General features: G+C 47.9%; 1 protein-coding gene across 1 annotated transcript in view; it reads right to left on the bottom strand.

The window, feature by feature from the left end:
- Positions 1-8,601: 8,601 nt before the first annotated feature.
- CLCN1 (chloride voltage-gated channel 1) overlaps positions 8,602-27,941 on the bottom strand; it is a 52,295-nt gene continuing 32,955 nt past the window's right edge. Inside the window, exons 10-21 of the mRNA XM_077821110.1 lie at positions 25,137-25,238; positions 22,650-22,734; positions 22,018-22,167; positions 19,769-19,838; positions 18,152-18,262; positions 17,844-18,057; positions 17,299-17,432; positions 16,101-16,327; positions 11,399-11,437; positions 10,780-10,884; positions 9,553-9,639; positions 8,602-8,994 (exon numbers count right to left, since the gene is read on the bottom strand). Coding sequence (XP_077677236.1) covers positions 8,602-8,994; positions 9,553-9,639; positions 10,780-10,884; positions 11,399-11,437; positions 16,101-16,327; positions 17,299-17,432; positions 17,844-18,057; positions 18,152-18,262; positions 19,769-19,838; positions 22,018-22,167; positions 22,650-22,734; positions 25,137-25,238 — 1,717 coding nt within the window. The remainder of the gene's footprint in view (positions 8,995-9,552; positions 9,640-10,779; positions 10,885-11,398; positions 11,438-16,100; positions 16,328-17,298; positions 17,433-17,843; positions 18,058-18,151; positions 18,263-19,768; positions 19,839-22,017; positions 22,168-22,649; positions 22,735-25,136; positions 25,239-27,941) is intronic.

Here is a 27,941-nt window from a genome sequence, read left to right as displayed (position 1 = left end):
CTTTCCTTGTCGGTGAGTCCCTAGCCTTCTAACCATTTCTGGTGCTTTTCTCTGAATTGCCTCCAGTTTGCCAGTAGTTGTTCTTGAAATGTGGTGCTCGGAGTTCAGATACTCCAAGTGTGCTTGCACCAGAGCCACAGAAGAGGGCTATCACTTCCCTGACCCCTGAAGTGATGCCTCTGCATATACCAAAACTGTATGGGCCTTTTTACTGCCTGTTACACTACAAACAGATGTTTAATTTGCTGTATGTTGTAGCTTTTCAAGGTCTTTTTAAGCATCTCTCTGTCCTAGGGTTCTCCTCCCACTGAATATGTTTTGGATTCTTTTCCCCAGACAAGTTAGCTGTGTTTTCCTGTTATTTTCTTATCTCATTATTTTCTTATCCTGTTATTTTCTGTCCCAATCTCAGCTCTCTGTAGGTCTCTTTCTTATTCTCTGTCCTGTCTCGTATTCACTGCTCTTCCCAAGTTATCGTCTGTGAATTTCATTAGCCAGGCCATTTACTTCCTCTTCCAGTTATTCATGAAGATTTTAAATAAGATGGACGTGGAACAGTCCTGCTTGACAGCTCCCCAGCTTCAGCTTTGCCATTTGCCAGCATGATTTCTTTACAGTTCTTCAGACAGTTCTTAGCTGCACATAGCAGTTCTCATATCCCAGTCACTTTGAATTATGACTGAGAGTGAGGGCAGGTCTACACTTATAAAGCTGCAGGTCTACACTTATAAAGCTGTAGCGCTTTAGTGAAGCTGCTACTATGCTGACAGGAGAGCTTCTCCCATCGGCATAGTTAATTCACCTCTGCGAGAGGAGGTAGCTATGTTGATGGGAGAAGCCCTTCCCTCAACATAGCATTGTTTACACTGGGGTTAGGTTGGTGAATCACACAAACATCTCATAAAATATTGGACCAACATCCAAGTATGTTACAACTCCTGCTTTCTCTGTAACCACTTATATTGTATATCTCAGGAGCAAAAGGCAGCCAAGTTTGTTGTCAACTTATTCTTCATAAATCCTCAGTGCTGCCTTTTGCTCACAGTTCTGTTGCACTTGGGGTTAAAGGTTAGGCTTTGAGGAGACTGTAGCTTCAGCTTGTGTGGCTGAAATGCTGACCTTATGTTAGTGATTTTCCTTTTTCTACCTTGATTTTTTCTTTAATTTTCCTTCATTGTTCAGAGTCACAGGTGACTTTGCCATTTATTACTGGGCAGCTTTAAGACATTTATTTAAAAATAAATAGTTTACATTTTAAAATCTGTCTTCATTATGGTTGTTTTAAAACTTGTTCTTGATTGGAAAATAAAGTCAGTAATAGCTCTCTCATGTCCTCTCTCTCCATGTTTGTCTCTTTCTAGGCATTTATACAGATTAGTCATCTCAGTAGTATCCAAGTTCTTCCTTTAGCATCTTCCAGCTCAGGAACTTTAAGGCCATAACATTAATGAACTGAGCCTCACAATGCCTCTGTGAAGGTACCATTGGTAATTATAATTCTCCCCATTGTATAGGTGGGGAACACTGAGGAACGGAGTGGAGACTGGTTCTGTTATGGCTGCTCTGTGTGAATCCACTGAGTTGAGTTTGGGAAGGAGAAGGAGGCCACAGGAGCATTGTCTACCCTTTAGCACACGTTGGCCGGAGGCGGCTGCCAAAATGCTACTGCTGCCTGTGCTCTCCAAGTGAACTGGGGGGGATGTGTCTGGGCACATAGGGAAGTAAGGGGACGTGGAGAAGGCCTGGCTTCCCTTCCACCCCATATACCAGCCATCGTGGAAGTGCAGGCCTGTGGGGAACACATGCTATATCTGTCTTTCAGCTGCAGCAAGTACTGCTGCTCAGCTCCCTCCCTCCCTTAGTGCCTCCCTGCACACTGCCTTGTTACTGACAATATCCCCTCCCAGGACACGTACTCCACTAGCTCTCAGAGCCACCCGGTCCAGCAGGAGCCAGAAGTCTGGGTGGGGTTGTCTGTCTTCTCTGGAGAGAAAAGGGCTCAGGAAATCACCCAGAATCAGTTTCTCTCACCCTCCCCTTACTGCAGTGCTCCCTGGCTAAGCACTGGGCTAGCAACATCCAGTGGCAACAGGCCATTCCGAGCACGTGGAATATTGCATTCTTCAAGTGAGGAAACGGAAAAGCACAGAGGTATAGAAAGGCTAGGGGAGTTGGGCAGGGCAAGGTGGTGCTAGGGAGTGATACAATCTGCTTTCAATTCTGTATGCTCCAGTGCTTCTTGGCTTTGAAGAATTCAGTTTTGCAGATGAAGGTTGGGCGTATAGACCTGGGTTTGAATTTGTAGAGAAAGTTCAAGGCTTTGGTGATGGTTCAATTGTGGGATGAAGTTTACAGGTTTTGGGAAAAGATTCTGATTTTAAAATAAAGCTCCCTGTGTGTGTTTTATGGGGTAGAAGCTGGAGATTCAGGTTCTGGCCTGAAGGTTTGGGATTCATGTTGTGGAGCAAAGGTTTCCAGGTCAAACTCTGAGGCTTCCTGCAGAGGTGCCAACTCATGTACCTAACCTTAACCCTCACCCTAATCCCAAGCTCCCACTCCCGCTCCACCTCTTCCCACCCCTGCTCCGCTCCTGCCCTGCCCCCACTCTACCTCTCCCCCCAAGCCCCCACCTTCACCGCACCTCTTCCTGCCTCACACCACATTCCGCTCCCTCCCCCAAGCTGCCCAGCCCTCGCTCCTCCCCCTCCCCCTCTCCCCCCAGTGCCATCTGCATGCTGCAGAACAGCTGATTGTGATGGGCAGGAGGCGTTGGGAGGGAAGGGGGAGCTAGCTGCTGGTGGGTGTTCAGCACCCACCATTTTTTCCCCATGGGTGCTCCAGCCCTAAAGCACCCATGGAGTTGGCATCTATGGTTTCCTGTACAGCACACAGGACCACTTCTATGCATGGAGAAAGGTATCCAGAAAAAAACAGGTCTAAGGGAGTGTGGTGCCTTTACTGTGTGTAACGGGAAGCCTGGGCAGAGTCAGAGACCAGCCCTCAGGGGAATCCTTCACTGCTCTACAGCATCTGTAGGCTGGCTACATGGCACAAAGGGGCTGCAGAGCAGCCTTCAGCATTCTTGAGGAATACCCAGGTACCCTATGAGAGCTCTGCACATGCCCTGCAGGATTTGCCCAGTGCTGGGGGCATTCTGGGCCAAGGGCAGAAGGAGTCATGGACAAAGGATTCCTACACCTGATTATTCCCCAGCTTCCACAAGGCCTTTAGGCACTTCATCAGCTGAGGTACATATTGAGGTAGATCTGGGGTCTGATCTTACTAGCTCAATGACTGAACTGGCCCCCAGGATCAGACACAAGCTTCCTTCCCTTGTTCTATTTGCTGGCCTCAGTACTTCCAGATGATGAATCCCCTTTTCAACAGGGCCTAGAAATGGTTTCTTATACTTTTAAGACCAGAAGGAGCCATTATAATCATCTAGACTGAGCTCCTGCATAACACAGTCCAGAGAACCCACCCAATAGTTTCTACATCGAGCCCATAACTTCTGGATGAGCTAGAATGTACCTTTTAGAAAGACATCGAGTCTTCATTTAACAACGCCAAGTGATGGAAAACTCACCAAATCCATTGGTAAGTTACCTTCAGAGTTAAAAATGTATGCCTTAGTTCTAGCTTGAATTTGTCTAGCTTCAGGTTCCAACCACTGGATCTTGTTATGCCTTCTGCAAGATCAAAAAATCTCTTCCCCGTGAATCAATCAACTCACCTCTTAGCCTTCTCTTGGATTAACTCAACAGTTAGCTTCTTATAGCTCTTACTGTAAGGCAGGCTTTCCAGACCTCTAATTATTGTTGTAGGTCTTTTCTGAGTCCTTTCCAATTCTTCAACATTCTTTTCAAAGTGGATAATAGAACTGGAGCCAGTATTCCAGTAATGGGCTTATCAATGCTGTATCCTAGGGTATACGAATCCACAACCAGTTCTACTTTTTTGCCCAACGGTTGAAGTGGAAGTCTATTCCAGGTGTTCAAATGCATCATAGGCTACTGTATTGATATAGCTATACTGCAAAATCACTTTTTGCTGATATAACTGCATGTACACCAGAGCTTTTGTAGCATAGCTATCATAGAAATGTAGGGCTGTAAGGGACCTCGGTAGGTCAACTAGGCCAGTCCCCTGCACTGAGGCAGGGCCAAGTATACTTAGACCATCCCTGACAGGTGTTTGTCCAGCCTATTCTTAAAACCTCCAGTGTGGGGGATTCTACAACCTCCCTTGGAAGCCTGTTCCAGAGCTTAAACTACCCCTCATAGTTAGAAAGTTTATCCTAACATCTAATTTAAATCTCCCTTGCTGCAGATTAAGCCCTATTACTACTTGCCTACCTTCAGTGGACATGGAGAACAACTGATCACCATCCTCTTTAAAACAGCCCTTTACACATTTGAAGGCAGTTAGCACATTCTTGCTCATGCTTCTTTTCTAAGACAGGACATGGCCAGGTTTTCTAATCTTTCCTCAGAAGTGTGGTGCCTAGAAATGGACACAAGACTCCAGTTGAGGCCTCACCAGAGCATGACAAATACTTCTTGTGTCTTACATACAATACTCCTGTAAATACACCCCAGAATGCTTTTAGCCATTTTCACAACTGCATCACATTGTTGACTCGTATTCAATTTGTGATCCAATATAACCCCCAGACCTTTCCAGCAGTACTACCATCTAGACAGTTAGCTATTTCAGGGCGTGAGTTTTTCACACTCCTAGCTCACAGACAAAAACTCTTTAGTGTATACGAGGCCTTACGAGGTATATTTTGAGCTGCCCCAGCCCTTTGTGAGCATCAGCCCAAGATTCCCCCTCTTTGTATTTCTCGGTTCCCATCTTAAGACCATAAGAACGATATGGATACTGGGTCAGACCAAAGGTTCATCTAGCCCAGTATCCTGTCTTCTGACAGTGGCCAATGCCAGGTGCCCCAGAGGGAATGAAAAGATAAAGGTAATCATCAAGTGATCCATTTCCTGTCACTCATTCCCAACTTCTGGCAAATAGAGGCTAGGGACACCATCCCTGCCCATCCTGGCTAATAGCCACTTTAATGATCTGTCCTCTACGCATTTATCTATTTCTTTTTTTAACCCTGTTATAGTCTTGGCCTTCACAACATCCTCTGGCAAAGAGTTCCACAGACTGACTGCGTTGTGTGAAGAAATACTTGCAATACAATATTTGTTTGTTTTAAACCTGCTGCCTACTAATTTCATTTGGTGACCCCTAGTTCTTGTGTTATGACAAGGAGTAAATAACACTTCCTTATTTACTTTCTCCACATCAGTCATGATTTTATAGACCTCAGTCATATCCCCCCCTTAGTCATCTCTTTTCCAAGCTGAAAAGTGCCAGTCTTATTAATCGCTCCTCATACAGAAGCCATTCCATACCCCTTTTCTGAACCTTTTCCAATTCCACTATATCTTTTTTGAAATGGGGTGACCACATCTGCACATCTGCACTCAAGATGTGGGCATACTATGGATTTATATGGAGGCAATATAATATTTTCTGTCCTATTATCTGTCCCTTTCCTAATGATTCCCAACATTCTGTTTGCTTTTTTGACTGCCGCTGCACATTGAGTGGATGTTTTCAGAGAACTATCCACAATGACTCCACGATCTCTTTCTTGAGCGGCAACAACTAATTTAGATCCCTTCATTTTATATGTATAGTTGGGATTATGTTCTCCAATGTGCATTACTTAGTATTTATCAACATTGAATTTCATCTGCCATTTTGTTGCCCATAATGAGAGATCCTTTTGTAGCTCTTCACAGTCTGCCTGGGACTTAATTATCTCTTCTCTGTCTGTATCTGTCTCTGTCTTGCTCTCATGCACACACCTCTCTCCCTTTCTCTGATTTTTGATTTAAAGAGCCAGCTTCAACATCAGCCCAAGCCACAGACCTTGCCATCCCAGAGAGGTAAGAACTCAGGCTTGGTGGCAGCTCACAGAGCCCTAGTGCTGATGGGGCATGACACACCAGATAGTTGCAGGTACTTTACGAGAAGATAAGCCTTTATTGTTTTCTTTCTTTCCCACTATCCAATGCTTTAAAACTTTAAGAAAAAGAGAAAAAAAGGGTGGCTACTCTGTTCTCCCCCCATGGGGACAGGGAGGAAACAGGGCCTGTCTGAGCACTGCTGCCTGGGGGAGAGGCAGTCTCTGTGAATTGGGCTGCTGCCATGAGGCTGCCACCCCCCTTCTATTTACTTGTGTTAGTCTTAAAATTATGTTGCCTCTACGTAAAACTGGAAAAAATAAACACCAGCTCAAAAAAGAGTATGAGAGAAAGCATCTGTCCCCAAAGGGGAGGGACAGACATAGAACGCAGAGATTCCAATGCAGAGGGAAGGGTGAGCTGGGCAGGGACCCTGGGATTGCCAGGGAATTAAATCAAACCCTTTCTTCCCCAATATAACTGCCCCCAGCTGGACACAGGCCAGGTCAGGTCACAATGGAGACCCCCAGCTTCAGAAAGGATTTTTGTTTACATGTACAAGCCTAATTGCTAGAATTGAGGCCAAGGAAGAATTCTCACTAGTATATTGGCAGGTGCCCCAGGATTTTACTTGCCTCTGGAGCACGGCAGGGGAACCATCTGCTTAAATAAGCTTGGCAAACCCAACATAGTTGATGTCTCCCAGTTGTCTCTGAGATGTCTCCCAGAACAGGGAACAGGGCAGGAACTGCGAAACGTGCTGCCTCTGGCTTTGTCATAGTCTCCAGGCAGCCAGCTCGTGGAGGTGCACCTGGCCAGGCATCAGGACATACCATAAAGTGCCTGGGATCTCCTCTCCTCACAGCCTGATGAGTGGGATTGTGTCTGGCAGAGCCCCAGGGACTGCTCCTGGTTTCTTTTATAAAAATTTGACAGTAGAAAGCTGCACAATGGCTGGGGAAATCTGCCGACCCTACAGCATTGAATTTTGCCATTGTACTGAGAAACCCTGGCAGGGTAGTGAGTTAGCCTGGCAGTCTCTCATCTCCCAGAGTCAGAGTGTCACATGCATGCACCAAGCTGCTGCAGCGTCTCTCCTCCGGACACAGGTGAAGATGGAACTGGAATAGCAAAGGGTGCTGCAAGTTACAATTGAGTTGTACTGGCAGAGATGTGTGGAGGGTACCCACTCCTGGAGAAGCAGGAGAGAGCAGTGTTTAAAGACAGGGGCCTTCCTGTGTTAGCAAAGGGGAAGGCAGGGGAGTGGCTCCTCAGCCTGCTCCCAGCCCACAATCCCCCTCCATGGATGATCTTATATTTTAAGACTATAACTTCATAGAAATTGCTGATAGTGGTTCAGAAACAAACACATGAATATCTGAAAGATAAAAATATATATAGTCTTACTGCCATTTGCCCATGCATTTGTGACCTCTGACCAACCCACTCCAATCTTGGCCATTCTGCTTAAAGACTTCAGCGAGCCAACCGGACAGCAAGGAGTCTTTCCTCCCGTCCAATTCTTTTTTAAAGTCCTGAGTATATTAAAGAACAGTGACACAGATCAGGCAGCCTTTCCTCCCTTCCAACCATGCTTATGGGAGCAGTAAGAAAGCTCCTTCTTTGTGGCAGTGCTGGCAGGCCCAGGAGAAGCCCCCAGCATTCCTCCCACCAAGAAAAATAACAGCGGAAGAATCCAGAACAAGACCCAGTGTTTCTGGACAAGAATGTTCTTGGTGCACAGGATGGGAGAGGGGCCTGAAGGGGCTGCAGGGGCATGGAGTGCTGGGATTCTGAGATAGAAAGTTGCTTCTAGGATACAAGTGTGGGCAGCGTGTGCGTGTGAGGTGTCTGGGAAGATGGCGACCACCGTTAGGAACTGCAGGAAAGAGTGTCGTGCTAATAAATGAGCCACTGTTTATAAAGCTATTATTACCCCAGGGATGCTGGGTGTCTCTAGGTGCCAGGCTGGCTCAACCCACAATCTCAGGGGATACAGCTGTGGCTAGGTGGATTGTACAGGATGGTGCTCAGGGGTCTTGCCCTCTCCCCTCTCATTGCCTGCACAATCCCCCTGGCCCTGTGAATTTTCACTAGTCAGAAATCCTGGGTTGTGGGGAGGTTCCTGCAGGAACTGTTGGGGGGTGGGGGAAGCAGAGAAAGTCATGCTGTTCTGCAGGGTGTTTGGGGAATGGAGAAGAGGAAGGGCTGTGGCCCCCATCTGCTCCCCACCTCTCTCTCACAGTGGCACAATCTATCCAGACCATCTGCCCCTGCAGCAGGTGGTGTCCATGCCTGATTACGGTTCCTGCTGCCTCTCCCCCACATGCTTACCATGAGTGCTGGGAAAGAAAGAGTAGGGGCCTTAATCCCAGCCACCCCCTTGCCACCTGGGGGAGTCCATCTCCCCCCTCTCACACACACACCCCCATCTGTCCCAGGTAGTACGACACTCCAGGCAGTGAGGGCAGCAGACAAAAGGGCAGTCCTGTGACTCCTCCCCCAACTAAGCTACTGCGGATGCTGGAGCACTGGCGAGAGAGTCCCCAGGCCTCTCCCTGAGAAGCATGTGTAGCAGGGCTGGCTCGCTGAAGGGAGTGGAGTGGGACATCCCCTCCTCCCCCGGTTATAGGGGCACATCCTCTTCATCCTCCTCCTCCAGGTCCGTGGAGCGCAGGCTCAGATCCTTGAGGATGTCTGAGATGTTCTCAGCAGCAGGGCCAGACAGCTCCATCTCCTCCAGCTCAGCGTCAGCAGCTGAGACAGAGCGCAGCCCCTTCCCCTCCTCAGGGAAGGGCGGAGGCTGTGGGGAAGGGGAGCTGGAGGACAGTGGGCTCCTCATTCCTGAGTCTGCAGCTCCTCTCACAGGCACCACACAGCTGTCCTGTCGGCTCCACACCTGTGAAACCTGGCTACTCTGGTCATTGCTGACTGAGGTCCTGTTGGTGTCACGGAAGCTGGCGAGGGGCGGACGGAGGCGGACACCAGAGCGCGTGGAGCCCTCAATTGCCTTCTGGAGCTATTGGAGGGGCAGAAGGTTAGAGGAACAGAGAAGGAATTAAAGGGCAGCTGATAAACCACAGCACAACAGTTCAGCTACTCTCCAAAATAAGGGGGCAGGAGACTAGCCCCTGGAAAGATCAGATTTTGCATTGCTACAGTGCCTTTCATCCCACAGCACTTGGCAAACTCCATGCCATCTCAATGTAGCCACTTCTGGGAGGGACACTGGCTAAATGGATTCGGCACGAGCCAAACAGGTAAGAGCCTGTCTCTCACAAAAAGGAGTAGGGGATCTTTAATATCCATGTAAAGCAGACAGGCCCTTAGTTTGTTAAGGCCCCTTCTGAAAAACTCACATCCAGAAACGGAATTTCTCCCCTCAGAAGGGAAAAGGGCTAAGTCAGTGTGCTGCCAGGACTCGAAACTGGAATGCTAGGAAATGTACTGACTGCAGAGCTGAAACTTCCATCCCAAAGCTGGTTCTCGCCTGCTGTGGGATATTGCGATAACACACAGAATGTCTGAGGCTGAGCAGGAGGTGGGAGTGTCTGCATGAAAACTTGACTGTATTTACCTCTTCCAAAGCCAGCACTCCCTTCAGCTTCCCCTTACTGGTCACATAGGCATGGCTGAGGCCCAGCAAGGAGAACAAGGTGTGTGTCTGTGGGAGAAAACACAAGAGAATCTCCATTACCAGTTGCATAGGGCTTGATGTCCTCAAAGGCTAGGAATGAGAGTCTTGGTGCTAAGCCTAGGCCTGAGATCCCCTCTGGGCTCCAAAGCTAGGAGTGGGAATCCCAACTCAAATTCCTTTGGGTTTGGCACCACCCTGGTAAGAAGCTGCCCTAGGAGTGGGAAATCTAATGTTAATCCTTGGTGGTTAGTCTCACTGCACTTGCAGGGTGGTAGTGGGGACTCCGGAGGACCTGGAACTCCTGGTATATACCAGTAGTTAGCCCAGAGCAGCAGTCCCATACAGCTCAAACATTCCTTTTATTCCTGGGACTTCTAATCAGCCAGGACTCCCCTCAGGTCACACTGGTGCATGCTTGGGATGCTTTAGGGACACCCAGAACATTCTCACACTAACTCACATCCCCACACCTGGCATATGGCTACGAGGGATCGGATCCCAGTCCACCCAGCAGGGACCAATGCACAGTGGGGTAGATCCTGCTGTGCTCTGGGACTGAGAGTGTGGATTCCAGCAATGCTATAATCAGTGATAGACCCCTAATAAATACAATGATAAAGGCATTCTCAGGCAGGGAAGGTGAATCCCAGTATTCATGTGCTGGTATGGAGATCCCTGGTCCGAGAGGAGCCAGGAGTGTGAATCCCACCCCACACTGCTGCATGTGGACCGGCTAACGTATGAAACCCATCATTACTGTATCATTGCTTTTACAAACACCTAAGGTGTGGCTGCTTCTGCACTCAGTGTCTGAGAGTGGGAATCCCAGTGCTAATGTATGTGTATCTAGACAGCCCCCAGAGGCCGGGAGAGGGAATTCCAACACTAATGCAATGGCTGGCTGGATCCTAGTGTGGTTCTCTGAAGCTCTTTTATTAAACTAATCTGCTCACGTTCCAGGAGACTGCAGTCAGACACTGTGCTGATGGGAGCTCAGAGAGCTCCTCAGATAGCAACGGCAACAAAGAGAGAGCAAGAGAGAGAAAAATGCAAAGCGAGGGGAGGGAGACGGGGAGAGGGGAGGGGATGAGCCCTGGGGTGGGCTAGCACAGAGAACAGACAAGTTGGAGAAGGATGGACTGTAGCTGGGAGGGAGGTCCGACCCACCTTGTGCAGGGAAGTCCTCTCCACTAGCTGAAAAGGGGAGGGGTCTATGCGGCAGCTGTCAAAGCACACCTCCTTATTCAGCTCGTCCTGCTCCCAAGCATCTATCTGACACAGGGAAGAGGGGATCACAATCACAGTGACCAACACTGCTCCCAGCCCATACTCCAAGCCTCCCCAGTCTCCTGCTGCTGTTTCCCGCTCCTCCCCATCTGCCGCCCCCAATATATTATTCCTCTGAGGTTTCCCATCCCTCCAGCATGAGCTGGAGCCTCCCTTTTGGGAACCTGGTGGTGCTGCAGCCACTAGAGGTGTCATTGATTGAGATGCCCCCAGCAAGGGTGACACACAGTGACACACAGTGAGAAAAATAGCCAGGAAGGTGAGGGCTTCCCCAGGCCTGCTTAGAGGGGATGAGAGCTCCTTGTCTCTCCTTCCTGCTTCAGTCACTCCAGGATAGGCTGCTCCATTTCCATGGGATGAGGGGATAGTTTCTCTCAGGATGGCCTCTCCTTGTAGCATATGAGCATATCCTGGCCACTGGACCCTCCCAGGAAAGAGACAACTTCCAAGGGTGAGAGGAGAGATCAGCCCGCCCCCCCCTCTCCTCATCCAGACTTACCTCCTCTGGCTTCATTGTATCTGTAACCTCTACAGACTCCTGGGGAGAACAGAAAACACGGCCACAGTCAGTGAAAGAGTACACAGCTCTAGCTCCACAGGAGAACCCCGGAGTGCAAGACCCCTTATTCCTAATCTCAGCTGTACCACCCACTCTCTGGCAACTAACCCTCCTGTCACCCCACCCCATCCCTAAGCCCAGAAAGTCTTCATTATACTCAGGATCCCCCGCTTCCTGCTCCCCCTAATCCCCACTGTTCACCCCCCAGATACTCAGGGGCCCTCATCCTTCCCCGGATGTCACCGTCATAGGGGGTCGGAATCTGTGCACTGGGATGCTTCTGACCTGCACACTGATGCAGGTTCTGGTTTGGTGTGGGGTTTTGCTTAGGATGCCTTTTGGACAGCCCCCTTGGCCTATACATTCTTTAGATCTGAACAGATCATCATAAAGCCTGCCTCAGTACCTGCAGTTTGCAGTCTGCTTCCTTTCCCAGAGCTAGTGAAGAGCTCTGTATAGCTCGAAAGCTTGTACCTCCCACCAGCAGAAGTTGGTCCAGTAAAAGATATGACCTCACCCACCTTGTCTCTCTCAGTACTGGCAGCACAGACAGCACCTAGCCAGCAGGATCCTCACTTCCCCATGCATGCCATAGCCATTCTCTTCTGCGGAAATCCCTAATGCTTTACCAGGAGCGCAGTGTAACAAAGAGGGGATTTTCCCTTGTTATGTGGTCTGTGAGCCTATGTGAGTCTTACTGTTTTTCATGAATACTGTGTGTGTCTCAGTTTCCCTCTGTGCTGCACCAATGCCTAGGCGGTGGGACTTTGACTGAGACCCTCAGAAGCAGGTGAGGCTGCTCCAGCTGCCAGCCCATAGCCGGTGCCCTTCGTAACCTGAGCCCCAGGAGGGGAATGCAACCAGGTGACACATTGCCTGGGAAGTGAGACAAAGGCCAGGAAGAGGCGCAACGGGGGTCTTTGAGGTTGGGTCGCTGGTAGCTGGCCGATCTGCTTGGAGGGACTGGAGCGGGGAGTCCAGGGCATCTGGCCCAGGATTCCCCCAAGATGGACTTGGCTGAAAGTCACTGATTTCCGTGCTAACAAGTTCTGTTCTACGCTGTGTTCCTGTCGACTAATAAAGTCTGTTTTATACTGTTTTATGCTGGTTGAGAGTCACTGCTGACTGCGGAGTTGGAGTACAGGACCTCTGGCTTCCCCAGGAGCCCCGCCCAGGCGGACTCGCTGTGGGAAGCGCACAGTTTGGAAGGGGATGCTGAATGTTCCGAGGTCAAACCCAGGAAGGTCGAAGCTGTGTAAGCTTCTTGCCCTGGCAACAGTATGCTCAGAGAGAGGAGGCTTGCTACCCCAGAGTCCTGACTGGTTTCATATGGAGTAGTTCCAGAGCATTGGCCCAGTGACGCCATGACACTCAGCATCATTCATGCATCTCCCTTTCTGACACCACTGCCCCCACCCTATGACCAAGACCTCTCAGAGGGAGCCTTCTTTCCTTCACCTTCCCTCCCTCATTACTGCACAGGTGGGCTCTCTGGGTCCCTAACCTGGGCAACACTCTCCATCTCTGGTGGCCGGTTGTAATGACACAAAAGCTGCTGGATCAGCTGCCTCAAGCTCCAGAAACTCCTGGCTGCAGGAAGAGAATGAACAAAGAGGAGAAAAAACGAGGACAAGTGAGAGACTAAACACAAGGCACCAGGCCTCGCCCAAGGCAGGCTGGGGAGAATTCGGTGTTAGTATGAAAGGGTCCAGCCAGTCAGAATACACTATTCCCTTGCTGATGGGGCAAGATCTGAGACAGGCAGGAATCAACCACACTAATCCATGCAATATCCCCTACCTACTGAGGGGAACTAACCCTGCAAAGAGAGAGCCTTGGAAGGTGGCTATCCAGAGAGCAATGATTTCAAGAAGGGGCCAGAAGCAGAGGGTCACCCACGTGCAAGGTCCCGGTGCCATGCTGTTCACACAGAAAGGGTTGTGGAGACCCTGAGAGGACTCGTAAAGGAGGGGTGATGATGTCAGAGTGGTGGGTGAGGAACAGGAGTCTGGCAGCATTTTGGTTAAATTAGAGGGGAGCAAAATGGGTGTGGCAGAGGCAGGAATGTGGTTTGGGCAGCAGGGACAGACAGGGCAGGATGGGATCTGGAGATGCCATCATAGACAAAGCAGCAGCTGAATTTGTCAACAGCCTGAATGTGAGGGGTGTAGGAGAGAGAGGGGTCAAGGATAACACCATGGGCCTGAGGCTGGGAATGGAAAGGACCATGGATTATTCATCCTGATAGGAACAAGAAGAGAGGAGAGCTGATATTGATACGCAGAGTTTAAGCTGATGGTGACCCAGGAATAAAAATGAGGGAGGGGAAAGCCCTGTTCGGGCACATCTGCTCCATCCCCTCTTCCTCCTGCCACCTCAGGATGGCTCCCTGCAATCTATTCTGCAGGGCTTTGTCTAGCCTTGTTTAAAATGGCTCAAGCAATGCCCCCCCACCCAATTTCCTTGGGGTGACTATTCCTCAGACAAGTAAACCTTTGCCATCTGGTAAGTACGGGGATTAGCTGGTATACTGCTCTGCAACCACACTGAGCATATAAGGGACCCTATTGTGCCTTAAAGGCACTGGCCCACATTGGTGGTGCTGCAGAAAGGGGATTGTGCCCAATGCTACACCCCAATGGAGTGCAGCAAGGAAGTGCTCTCTTCCCTGGCCAGCCAGCTCCACTGGCCAGGGTAGGGTGGAGAGTGAGACTATGGTCCCAACTCCCCTCTTCCCTTTTGGACAGCTACAAACACTAGCCAGGAGCCCTGCCTTCCTTGCTCACCCTCAGGAGCTAGCCACCATTAGGCTTCTCTGTGCAGTTCAGGAGGCACAGAGAGAAACTACAACATGGAGCAACAAATGTGATTCAGGGATCAGAGAAGAGACGTGACTAGAGTCAGGAGAGCTCAGCTCATATGGTTCCAAACTGGGGAAGACAATATGTCACTGCACATACACCCCACAGATGGAGCTGGATAAGTAAAGATGTGTGTATATGTGGGGCAGGGAGGCCATTCAGCCTCAGGAGATGGCACTAAGGAGATAGTCTAAGCTATTAAGGATGAAAATGTAGGATAAGATGTCAGGACAAGAGTCTTCACAGGCAGGACAATGTGGAGCGGGTGGGCAAGTGGTGGTGGCAACTTCACCACAGGTTCTCTAGAGCTGGCTAGAAGAGATATTAGTGAGAAAGACGGTGTGATGAGTCCTGCAATGTGAGGGAGACAGACTTGGTGAGCCTGATCTGTCCACATTACCACGAGTCTACAAAAGGCTACAGAGGAAGCCACATGCTCATAGTATATGGTAACAAGGCACATTGCAGATAGTATTTCAACACAATCCCCTTAACATGCGGAGAGCAGATAAGCTCACAGCAGCCAGCACCTCCCCATCATCACTCATACAAACAGACACAGTGTCTCAGCTACAGCTGGTCAAACCTCACAATTTCCATTTTGCAAGAAATTTCCACATTTTGAAATTTGTTTTCATTCTGAATTGGAACAAAACAAATATATTCAAAATGTGTGTGCTTTCCCCATGAAACAAATTTCTATACAATGTCCATTTTGGAAAATGAGCATTTCAGAAAGTTTTGGATTTTTGTTTTGGAACTGTGAATCTTCATTTCAAATGTCAAATTTTCATTTTGAATTTTATTTTATTTTTCATCTGTATGCAATTTTTACCTTACTTCCTGACGTCAGTAGTAGTTGTGCATAATATTGTTAAAATCATTAAGAGCAGCTGCTACTTTTAAAAATAAACTAGCTCCACTATTATATTATGACATGTTAATAACAGTAGTGCATTACATGTACTATTCATATGGACATGTCAGGACACACTATAAGAAAAGCAAAAATAATGTAAAAATGAAAAAAATAACATTTGAAACAAAATTTCAAAATGAAACAAAAACATTTTTGTTTTGAGAAAAAATTCTGTAGTAAATTTTGTCAAAACTGACACAATTTGGTGAAAAAATAATTTTGAAATAGTTTTTCCAGTGAAAATTTTCCAGCCAGCTCTAGCCTCAGCCCCTCACACTCACACAAGCAATAGGCAATGAGGCTTTCCCAGTGCTGACTGGGACGTGGCAAGCTGGGGCACTCTGGAGGTCACAATACCTGGGGTTTCCTGGGGCCCCAGTGTTTCTGGCATTGGTTTATGAGGCGCCACTGGGCCATTGGGTTCCTCAGGGTGACTGGGAGCAGGAGAGGGTTGCTGAGGTGGCTACAGAAGGAAAGGAAATAAAACAAGAATCACCCTGAATAGCTCCTTTCCCTCCCTTTCCCAGTGCCTCTCTGCTTCTCAGGGCTCGTGTACGCATACAGTGCTGCTGTAGCATGTAGTTAAGACTCTGCCTGCACTGTCGAGAGAAGCTCTCCCCTCAGTGTAGGTTCTCCACCTCCCTGACAGCAGTAGCTATGCTGGCAATGGGAGAATCCCTCCCAGGGACATAGTGCTGTCTACACTGGGAGTTCAGTTAGTATAACTGCGTCACTCGGGGTGTGGATTTTCCATACCCCTGAGCAACGGAGTTATACAGACATGTTTCTAGTGTAGACCAGGGCTCACTCTCTCTCTCCCCCTCATCTCCCCACCTCAGTCTCTCTCTCCTCCCCTCCTTACCTCAGCCTTCTCCTCTTCATCCTCATCCTCATCCACAAAAGCAAAAGATTCGCGTTTCCAACTGGGCATGGCTGCCCACTGGCCTTTGCTGTGCCCGTCATAGGGCGCCTCAGCCAGCTTCTGCTGCATTTCCTTGATGATGCGCAGGCGCCGTTCCTGGCCAATATGCCTCTGGAGAAGAGCCTGCAGCTCTGACCGCTCCACTGAGCCCAGCAGGATCATGGACTCTGCAGGAGGAGATAACATGGGGAGCCAGTCGAAGGATGTGTGTGGGCCAACACTCCCTGCCCAAACTGGCCACATTAGCCCTGAGGATCCCAAAGATGGTGTGACAAGAGGTCCTCCCCATACTCATCCCAGCTCGAGGCCTCTACAAAACACTCCTGACTCCTTCTCCCTCCTGCTACCCAACAGATGGCCCTGACATGACACCCCAGCCAACTGACCTCCCACAAGTCCGAATTGCTGCTGAGCCCCATTTCTGCCTGACAATGAATCAGATCAGCCTCCTTCTGAAATACAACAGCCATCCCTGCAGCCAAAACTTTCGGCCAAAGTCTCCTTCCCGCTTTCTGCCCTCACCCACTCACTCCCCAGTGCCCCACCCTGCCAAGCTGCCCTCACAACCCGCACAACAAATGCCTATCCCACTCCCAGCTGTGAAACCCTCCTTGCAATCCCTTCTTCTCAAAAGTGCTCAGGCCTGAGTTTTTTCCCTCCCAGACAACTAGAGGTATTATAGTCACCAGTCTCTTCTGTGACAGGGGAATCCCTGTGTGGTGAGAAAAGGCAGCTACAGAGCCAGAGAGAACAACAGGGTCTGTCTTCTCCAACAGCCTCAGCAGAGAATCCCCCGAGTGGCATTACAGCCAAATCTTGTCTCTCTACCACAATGGCCAATTGACATCCATTCCAACCAAAGCAGAAAACTAATCATGTTCTTCATCCAAAGATCTCAAAGCACTTTATCCACGTGGATAAGGAGCATGATCATTCCCATTTTACAGATAGGGAAACTGAAGAATGGAGATGGTGGTGTTTTTTTGGACAAGGTCATACAACAAATCAGCAGCAGAGCTAGGGTCACATCACTGGGTTCCCAGGCTGGTTCCCTATCTTCCAAACTACATACCTCTGGAGACAGACTCTTTCAACCAAGGAAGGCTTCAGAAAAGGTCAGATTCCCCATACTGCGTACCTGGTGAATCTACCAGAGGCAAGGTCTTGACAGTGGTGCTCTGAAGCAGGGTCTGCAGGTCCTGGTATGTACAAGTAGAGGAGATGAATTTCACATCACAGACCATAATATCCTCAACAAAGATATTGTATTTGCTAGAGGAACAAAGAAAATAAAGAGAGGGGTTAACATACCATTCAAATATGTCTAAAAGAAAAGCTTCCCAAAGAGGAAAGCAAAACAGGAGCTCCTTTCAGGTGTGTGCTTTATACAGCCAGAAACATACTTGCATGTGGGAGTAACTACAGGGGAAGTGAGACCATCCACAAACCAACTGGGTTTCCACTAAGGCATGGTTCTGCTCCCGCCCCTCATGGATGATCACCTCCTTCTCTACTGCCCTTCCACTGTTTCTCTGCCTCATCCCACTCTATTTATGTGTCTGCCACCCCCCATCCCTGCTCCATTTCTTTGTGGCCTAGCCTATCCCCCTTCATTTCCCATTGCCAGACCCTCTTCTGCTGTGTTCTCCCTCCTTTCCCCAATCCCCACTGATGGTACCACACCTTATGTAATTCCAGCCCAGGTCAGGCAGGTAAGGCAGCTTCTTCACCTGGATGATGCTGTCATAGAGACTGGGCTGCAAACTCTGGGCCACCATGTTGGCGAGGATGACGGCAACCATCATGGGCAGGATGTGGGAGATCTGACCCGTCAACTCAAAGCAGATCACTGCTGTGGAGACAGTGTGGCTCACTGCTCCTGTCAGGGCTGCTGCGCCTTTCCCAGTTGTGGGGGAAGAGGAAAGACAGTGTCATGCAGACCAGGGGATTCATGGAGGAGGGATAGAAAAAAGAAAGACGTGGAGACTCACCAATGACGGCGTATCCTCCAGGTAAGATTTTGTAAACAATGCCATCAAAGAGGATCCCATCAGGGAAGAGTGATGCCATGATTTCACCAATGAGACGGCCGAATGCAGCCCCTGGAAAGCATCACATGAAGTCAGTGATTAATACCCATCCACCCAAAATGGCTGTGCTCTTCTGCCGATAAAAGCCATATGGTAATTTACCAGTTCTTATATGTTAAAACAAAAACTACATTATGACGGAGTTAAGGTAGAGATTTTGTATCAGTAATAAAAGGACAAAAACCACTCCAGGGAGGGTGTATTTATCCCAAAACACAGAAATACAAATCCAGGAAATTTAGAGTTAAGTTTACACTTAAAATAAATCCAAATATGTTCAAGTCTGAAAATGCACAGTTAAGGCACTCAAATAACCTTAACTCTGCCCTGTAGTGACACCATGCAATGACCATACAATTATGATTACTGTGAGTCTGTGGTCCCAGACTGGACAAAACTGGGTTTTGGATCATATTTTGCATGGTGTCCATATAGTGCAAAGTTAAGGGTTCTTTGGGTGTCCAAACTGTGCGCGTCCAGCCATGTTTGGATATCTTTTAAGTGCAACCATAACTGAATTTCCTGGGATTGCAATGCTTGGTTTTGGGATAATTACAACATTTTACTCTAAATTACAGTAGAACGTCAGAGTTATGAACACCTCAGGAATGGAAGTTGTTCATAACTCTGAAATGTTCGTAACTCTGAATAAAACATTATTGTTCTTCTAAAAGTTTACAGCTGAACATTGACTTGATACAGCTTTCTTACTATACAGAAGAAAAATGCTGCTTTCTCTTTTTAAATTTTTTTAGTAGTTTACATTTAACATGTATTGTATTTGCTTTTTTGTTTGTTTTTCTTTTGTTTCTGCTTCTGCCTTATTGTGTACTTCCAGTTCCAAAAGAGGTGTGTGATTGGCTGATCGGTTTGTAACTCTGGTGTTCGTAAGTCTGAGGTTCTACTGAACTAATATGTACTCTCAGTACAAATGACACTTTAACATAGTTTTTTTCTGTTTTAGGATTAACAATCAATAATCAGTCATCAACCACTTGTCATGAATCACTTGATAATCCATGGCTGAGGTTGTAAGGTACTGGTTCTGAGTGAAGGCTGGATGTTGCTGTCTTGTAGCTGGGCCCACAGAGAGGACAGGGGACCTACTATTAGTACTAGTTAGGGGAGCTTTTCTTCAAGAGGCAGGGACCTGAGTTTTTGGAACTGAAGTGTCGGGTTCAAGTCCTGACCCTGTGTCTGATTTATCTAGTAAGTATGTCTGTTGTTTACTGTGCACAGTCCATTATGTGGAGAAACTGCAGGAATTTCCAGATCAGCATCTGTGAGTTTGGGGAGAAAGGAAGAGGAGCTGAAGGTCAGAGGCTGGGCAACTGGACTGTTAATGAAGCTCCTCATAGACAGCTTGTGGGAGCCATGATCCGAATTCCCTCTTAGAAACACCATTGTGAGCTTGCTCTCTCTGTCTCCCTGTCAATGATAATTTCTCTCTCTCTCTCTCTCTCTTTCTCTCTCTCTCTCTTTCTCTCTGAGAAGGCCAAGAAGGAGGTTAACACTCACCCAGTACAAAAACAGGCATGAAGCCTCCACAAGGTATCGGCATTGTAGTGGCGACGACAGACATCCAGAACTAGGACAGAGGGATATGGGGTCACAGTTAGTGTGTGGTAACAGCATCTCCTGCAGCTGCACCACATCCTCCAGCCTGCCTGCTTATGAGGAAATGCCTTCTGGGGAATCTGACAGACTCAGCAAGGAAGCCAAGGGCAGCTGGGAATGTGGGGAGCAAAGGAGAGTGGGAAGAATTCATGCAAACCACCATCACTCCCAGAGACTGTCTACTGCACAGAGCTTCCCAGTGACTGTTGTGCTGCTGGGGAAGCTAATCCATAAGGAATGGGCTGAACTTGGAGAATTACTTTCCCTTTGATCCATAGAGATGGGCCCCCCCCATGCTGCAGGAAGTTTTATTTATTTATAAAATGGTGCAGGCCACAACCTCTGGGAGAGCCACAACAAACTATCATGCTGGAACTGGGCACCCCTAAACCTCTCCCTAGCTGATCTCACAGTCACCTTCTTCAGGAAACAGACCAGCCTTGTCCCATGCCCTGACAGCCAACACACTTGGCCTTCATCAGATTAAAAGGGTGAGTGAATTCTACCATTGATGGCTCCACAGAGAACTCTGCCACCCATCCCCAGACAGCTCACATCAAGGGATTCTCAGCAGGTGTGGCCCAGCAGATCTCAGCTGTTGAAGTGGTACAGTTCCTAGGGAGAGAGGCGCTGTCTATGGTATCCAGAGAGCAACACCTTGAATTTCCTCTAGGAGAGCTGAAAGTCAGTAAGCGCTTCAGAAAGTGGGTGTGACACACTCTGCATCATGTAGTTGCTGAATGCCTTTCAAGGGTAGCTTTGTGCAGAGTAGTTGATGTCAAAGGGCCATAAAGCTAGTATATCCAGCTACACCCCCAGCAGATGGAGAACCTCCAAGTGGTGTGGAGCCAGCAGAACAGCTCTACAGCTTCTAGTGTAGAGACATGCTAGGGGTGAGTATCCATGGCCTGAGCACCTCCACACTCTGGCTATTCTTGGCTGCTGCAATGGGCCCTTGGGTCAGCAGCCCTGTGGCTACTCTAACACAGAGGACCTGATTGGTTCTTGGCTGGTCCCAGAATCTGGAAGCTGCAACAGAGGAGTACAACCAGCTCTGCTCCCTTTCCACTGAGCAGTACCAAACTCAGCCCATATGCAGCTGAGTATTGGGACCAAGGTGCAATGCAGTGCAGAATCAGGCCCATGGGCGATGGATCGCATAGACTGGGGGAGACTTTGCCTCCCCAAACAGCCAGGTGTGACCCCAGCCCCTGCTTACCACTGCTCCCTGTGTGCGGCTCCAGTCCTTCAGCCCCCAGTGCTCCAGCTGGGGAGGCTGGGGCCGCATCATCCGCCTTCCCGGCATTCCGGGGCTGGGGCTGCTCATGCTCTGGAGCTGGGGAAGCTGGGGCTGCGTGCCGCTCGCCCTCCTGGCACTCCTTTGGGCCTGGAGCCGGTGTCTGCGGTGGAGGGGGGGCAAAGGGGCAAGGCCTTGGGTGGAAGGTGTGGGGCTGGTTCACGCACGACCCATGCTCAGGCCCAACCTTTGCCCAGAGCCACAGAGGCAGGGCTTCTTTGTGTGGTCTGCTCCTCTTTAACACAAACCAACACCAAAATAAGCAGCCTGAAACAGCCACTCTAGCAGTTTGTCACATCAGCAAAGACTCTAGAGGCAGGAATGACCTATAAAACTATATGGGAACATTCACATGACTCTAGAAGGATACACTTCTTGCATTGCAGATCAGATGTACACTGCACTGCTACTCCCCATTGCCCACCGTCTCTCAGTTCAAATAATTAACCCTTTATCTGCATGACAAGCAATCCCAGCATTACCAAAGAAGCAGAACCTGTTAGCGTCCGTTGGAAGTACATACAGTCTGCCCAGGATGGTATATTGGGACCCCTGTGCCCACTGGCCATTATTGTCCAGTCCTGATCTGGGGGATGCTGTCTCTCTTCCTTCCCCCAGGATAACACACAGTTTGTCCTCATCATTATTTTTCTGTAAGAAAATCTCATTCTTGCTAGTTCCTATTTTGGTCACTGGAGTAGAAAATCTCTTTCTGTTTCAATCTCCTCTCTCAGGTAGAACTTTGTCATCAGCAGGTCTCAAAGCACTTTACAAACAGCAGGGTGGTGTCAAGAACTCTGACCCCCACAAGAGGGGCGACACACTGCCAGGTCAGGATGGGTGGGCTTCCTACCTTCATGACGAAGAAAAGCAGGATGATGACGAAGACACTGACTTTGGGGTGGATCCAGATGGCAGATTTCCCTAGGATTTGTGGGTCCCCCATGTGCTTTGCCCAGGTGTAGTTATCAAACAGGGAGCTGATGGCTTCCCTGGGCATCAGCTTCAAGGAAAGAAGACAAGGAAACAGTCAGTGAGTCTCAAAAGATTAAATGGGGTCAATGTTATACCCAGGGTCCCCACCAGAGAGGAGAGAGGATCCCCACATTTGATTCTCTTTGGATATTTCCTCCTAGAATATGAAGCGTTAAACCTTAACCCGCTCAGAAAAGAGAGAGGGCTTTGGATGGAGGAGAATCTATTTAATCTCTTATAGTGTTCAAGGGGTTACATTTCCACGCCTCAACCCCCTAGGTGGGAATGGAGGGACCCTCCCCAGATCTGCCTGAAGGGGAGCGTGGAGATTATTACTCTCAGAGAAATCTCTCCTTCCAGCCCAGGAGAGGTCAGACTCTTCCTAAATCTCTCCCTGCCTCCTGCTCGGGAAGGGGAACCTCAGAGTTCTTCTTACTCACCATGGTGTGTGTTTGTTGATTTGGGGATTCTTTCAGAATTACACATTTACTCCTTTATAACTACTCTTACCTCTCCAGCCATGAACTGCCCAAATCCCGGCGGGAAGGTCACTGTTGCTATCAGGAAGGTTATAACTCCTGGGTATACAAGGTGGCTGAAACAAGAAAGAAAGAAGTTTAACAAACTGTAATATTATGTTCTTTTCCTGCAGTCTTATTTCCTTGGCTGTGACTATGTCAGATCATACAAGCAGAGGTGGGCCTGGGGAATCACTCAATAATTTGCACTGTTCTGTTCACGCCCTCTGAAGCATCTGGCATAGGCCATTGTCAGAAGACAGGATACTAGGCTAGATGGACCATTGTTCTGCCCCAGTGTGGCTGTTCTTATGTTCATAATGCTTGCAGAAGAGTCAACAACTAAGGTGTTAGACAGACTACAGAGAATAACTCACTAGGGGATGCTCTCCCCTCTGAGCCAGCACTGACCCCAAGGTGCCAGTGTGGTGCTAGGGGTCGCTGTGCTGCAGGCAGTGGGGTGGGTGGCTTAGTAGTGGGGAGGGTGCTCTCCCCACTGAATCAGCACTGATCCCAATGCCCCAGTATGATGCTAAAGGGAAGTATGTTGCTTAGCTGAGATGTAAAGTTGAGGCAATGGAATCCTTTGGGCAAAAAATATGATTTCAGTGCAAGATATTATTGTTATTCATTACACTTTTCTGAATTCCTCTCATGCAGCTTTTAGTATTAAACACAGGTTACTGGGCTCAATATAGGAATAACTGGGTGACATACAGGAGATCAGACTAGATCAGGGGTGGGCAAACTTTTTGGCCCAAGGGCCACATCGGTGTTGTGAAACTCTATGGAGGGCCCGGTAGGGAAGGTTGTGCCTCCCCAAATGGCCTGGCCCCTGCCCCCTATTTGCCCCCTCCCACTTCCCGCCCCCTGACTGTCCCCTTCAGAACCCCTGACCCATCCAACCCCCCCCCTGCTCCTTGTTCCCTGACCGCCCCCTCCTGAGACCTCCCAACCCTAACCACCCCCCGGGACCCCACCCACTATCCAACCCCCCCTGCTGCCTGTCCCCTGACTCCCTCGATCCCTGACAGGCCCCCCAGGCTCCCATGCCTATCCAACGCCCCCTGTTCCCCATCCCCTGACTGCCCCCCGGAACCTCCTACCCCTTACCCAACCCCCCCCACACACACTGCCCGCCCCCTTACCATGCTGCTCAGAGCGGCAGGAGCTCGCAGCCCCACAGCCTGGCCGGAGCCAGCCACACTGCCTGCGCTGCCTGGCAGGAGCAGCAGGCCAGGGCGCTGGTGGCATGCTGAGGCTGCGGGGGAGGCGGAATAGCGGGGGAGGGGCCAGGGGCTAGCCTCCCCAGCTGGGAGCTCAGGGGCCAGGCAGGACGGATGCGGCCCATGGGCCGTAGTTTGTTCACCTCTGGACTAGATGATGTAATGGTCCCTTCTGGCCTTAAACTCTATGAATCTATGGAAAAGTTGTTCACAAATATAAATTAAAATACTTGCTTCTCGGGCTCTGCTCTCCTTTTACACTTACTTTGCCATATTTTAGATTGTTCTGATGGTACCCCAGCAAAAGGCTCCATAATGAATGAGAGAAAATTCTGCCTCCACATCATTAATCCAGTTCTTTTGACATTCAAAGGGAAATGTCACTATTTTCCTTTAACTAGGAGCTCCTCACTACTCAGACCTGCAAATTGCTAGCTGTTGAGGCCACTCAGCAACTCAGAGGGTAAGGACCTTAAAAATTTTAGGAGGCAATACAATATTTTATTTATTCTTTAAATGAACAATGCTCACTTAAAACACACATGTTGCAAACAGACATGTTTCTTCTCTGTGTTGGTAATAATAATTTAGGATTTATTAGAGGTGAAAGATATTTCAAAATGTCCTGCACAAATGTCATTATTTTAAAGCTCTTTGTTATCTTTCTTTTTAATATGGCTTTCAGCTGGGACAAAGAACATCAACAGAATCAGTTTCACTGTTTGTTCTCAGGGATGCAATATTTGGGTTGATGTAAGGCAGTGTTTAATTGTTTTTTTAAAAATCACTTTTTCACTGGAATTTTTTTTAACATGGAAACATTTCTGTCAGCCCTAATTTTATAAATGTCTGTTTTACAAAACTGAAATACTGGGTCAGATTTCAACTGGCATTTTCTCTTTGATATATTCTAAAAATAAACTGTGGCTGTTATGAAGAAATTATTGATTTTCTACTTTAAGAACATTTCCTGTCTAACCAGTTATATTTTCTCCTCCTAATAAAAATTGCAGGGGGTTGTTAGACTGTCTCTCCTGGACCAAGAAGCCATTTATGGCTTGTAAAGACAAAAGTTCAGCCCAGAAGAGATTTTCTTCCCTGCAGATAAAAATATTTTAACATGAATTAGACTCTTAGGGCCAGATTCTGATACTCTTACTGATGTTGAGTAGCATCTAACTCCACAGGTATTATCCAGTGTCAGGAAGGGTAATGGCCTCTAAGGCAGAGTACTGCTGCTCAAGCACACTCACTATTTGGTGAGAAATTGGCTCAGAGCTGTATGCCGTCGGACACACAGAACCACCTGGCGATTGAGGTAAACGAAAAAGGCTCCAAGGAACCCACAACAGATCCTAAAGTGAAGGAAATGAAATAAAGTAACATGAAGCACAACCCACAAAATGCCATTTATCCACCAGGGAATAAAGTCTAAGTATTTTTCACATATGGATATTCACCTGCCTTTTAAATGGCAACAAATGGGCAGAATCAAAGTTTGCACCTAAGGCTGCGTATCTCAGTCAGAGCAGCCACTTACTGATGTAACTGGGGTTTCTGGTAAAGGGATAAAAAACATATTATAACTCCCTTCTCCCCCACTTTATATCTTAAACATTCCCATGTCCAAAAGGGGATCCAGAACATGTGTTAGAAAGGGACGCCCCAGTCCTGAGTGCCACAGGAACCTTCCAAGGGTGTTCTAGTCTTTTGTCTGCTGCTTTCCAGCTTTTTATTTATTTTTTGGAGAGTGCCATCTGTTACAAAGGCCTCCAAAGATGCTTTCTGGAGGCACACACACCCCATAGGAAAACCCCACAGTCAGTCTGTGTTACGTTGGTTGCAGGGAGGGGATACCGCTTTTGCTCAGCAGTGGGATATAAGACTTGTCAGAGGTTCCACTTGGCATTACCAAGATGGAGACCAACCACACTGCACATCATTGTAGCTATGCGTACGAGCAACTGACTAGTTGCTCAGATACCAGGGTGATGGGCGAGGTATAAGAAACCATGAGAGTTTGATAGATCCAATGGGGGGATGAAAGAGGGGATCCGGGTCAAGGTGGAGGACCAATCTGGCCAGAAGAATTGAGAAGTCAGATTGGACCAGGAAATACAATCATACAGAGTATACAGAGACTCTGGCCCTGATTCAGCAAAGTAATGGTACCACTCATGTGCTTTAAGGAAAGCACATGCTTATGTGCTTTGCTGAACAGAAGCCTATGTTCCTAATTATTCATTATTTAACCAAAAAGTGTGACGGACTCTCTGTGCTAGCATTTGCCTCTGTACTTCCTGCTGTAATCAGGACCAGGGAATGTAACCTGAGAGACAGGGTTGCATCTCATTCACCCAATGAAGTTAAAAGGCAACATGCTGGAAACTGGTAAAAGGAAATACTGTTTTCACAGCACATAATTAAGCTGGGGAATTCATTGCCACAAGATATCGTCAAGAACTCAATTTTCATTGCATGCATTTTCAAAATTGATTAATTTTTCATTTTATGAAATTTTCTATAGAATTTTTTATCTTTTTAATTTCCAACTCAGCCATTCCAAATATTATTTTTTATTTCAAAATTGAAAAATGACAAAAAGATACATGTCATTTTGAACAATTCCAGCCATGTGACTGGCCCCACCAATCAAAACTGGCAATGGGAACAAAAACTACTCACAACCAACCACTGGGCCTCACTGGCTGCACAGGCCACAAAAACCTCTGGCCAAGCTGCACGGGCCACACCTGCCACATCACAAACACCAACAGCCCGACAGAGAAACAAAGACAAAAACACCAGCAACTGAGTGTTTCACATACAGCATCTGTCCATATTTTTCAAAAGAAGAAAAACCCTAATGAGGAAACTTTCACCAAAATATTCATTTTTAAAATAAAACCATTTTTCAATTAAAAAGAGTTTTGTTCAGAAAATGTTGACCAGCTGCCTTTACTCAAGAGAGAAATATTTTTACAACCAGACCTTTAACCAAGCTCTAAAATATTTTCTGGGTATATCCACAAGGAAAATGTAATCTTACTGCCAACCCCAAGCACTCAAACTCATGAGTCAGGCCCCAAAAAATCTTGAGATTGGCTTAAAAATCATGAGATTTTTAAACAAACAGGGGAGCTGTATTTCTTGGCCTTCCAGTTTTGGAGCCTTTGACGTGCACTCAGGTGCCTTTTCAAGCTTTTCTTTGAAATCACAATGGCTAGAAACTTACTTTGTTTCAATGAAAGCTGAAATTCTCGTGAAATCACATAACTCCAGGACCTGGTGTTTTAACAGAAGTGCCAAACAGCATAAGACATGATAAAATCACATGTGTTGTCTACACTATGTTTGTAACATTGGTTCATTTTCTGGTTTTAATAGAAAAGAAATTCCCTTTGGTGGACTCAGGTGTGCTCTCTCTAATCTGACGTGGATTTCTGTGCTCTCCTCCCCACCACCCTGGCACTGAGGGGAGGCGGTGCTCCTCTTAGAACAGTCTTGTACATTTACAAGCCCAGGAAAACAAAAACTCTTCACTCATGTTGCCTGGACTTGTGTCTTTCTTTGTGCTTCCTGAAAGTGAGGAAAGATGCTGGCTAGAGTGGGGGAAATGCATTTCTAAATGGGTGGAGGATTAGAGCTATGCTGCAATGAGCTTTGTGAGTTCCAAGGTGGCACCTGGCTTCCCCCAGGGGAGGTCGCTCTCTCCCTTTATACCACACTGATCGCTGTGATATTTGACACTCCTTTTCAGCTTCAGAAGGGTTTTTTTGTGTCCCATCAGTACACCCCTTTCCCAGAGGGGTGGTGCTGGAGAAGAACAGAACTACAGTCTGAGGCAGCTCAAAAGACAGCTGCAGGAGCTGTCACAGTCCTACAGTTTCAAAGTTAAAAAGCAATTTCCCCTTGCCCACCCAAACAAATGGACTCACCTACAGTCAGTAAGTGAGTGGACTTTTGCAAGGCAGCCTTAGAAGCAGGAGAACAAACTGGATGAGTGGGATTTTCAAAAGTGCCTAAGTGACTTTCAGTGGGACTCGTGTTCCTAGCTC

The sequence above is a fragment of the Eretmochelys imbricata genome, chromosome 1, assembly GCF_965152235.1.
Source record: "Eretmochelys imbricata isolate rEreImb1 chromosome 1, rEreImb1.hap1, whole genome shotgun sequence".
Lineage (NCBI taxonomy): Eukaryota > Metazoa > Chordata > Testudines > Cheloniidae > Eretmochelys > Eretmochelys imbricata.
The sequence above is the reverse complement of the archived record's forward strand: the minus strand, read 5'-3'. Positions and strand labels throughout refer to the sequence as shown.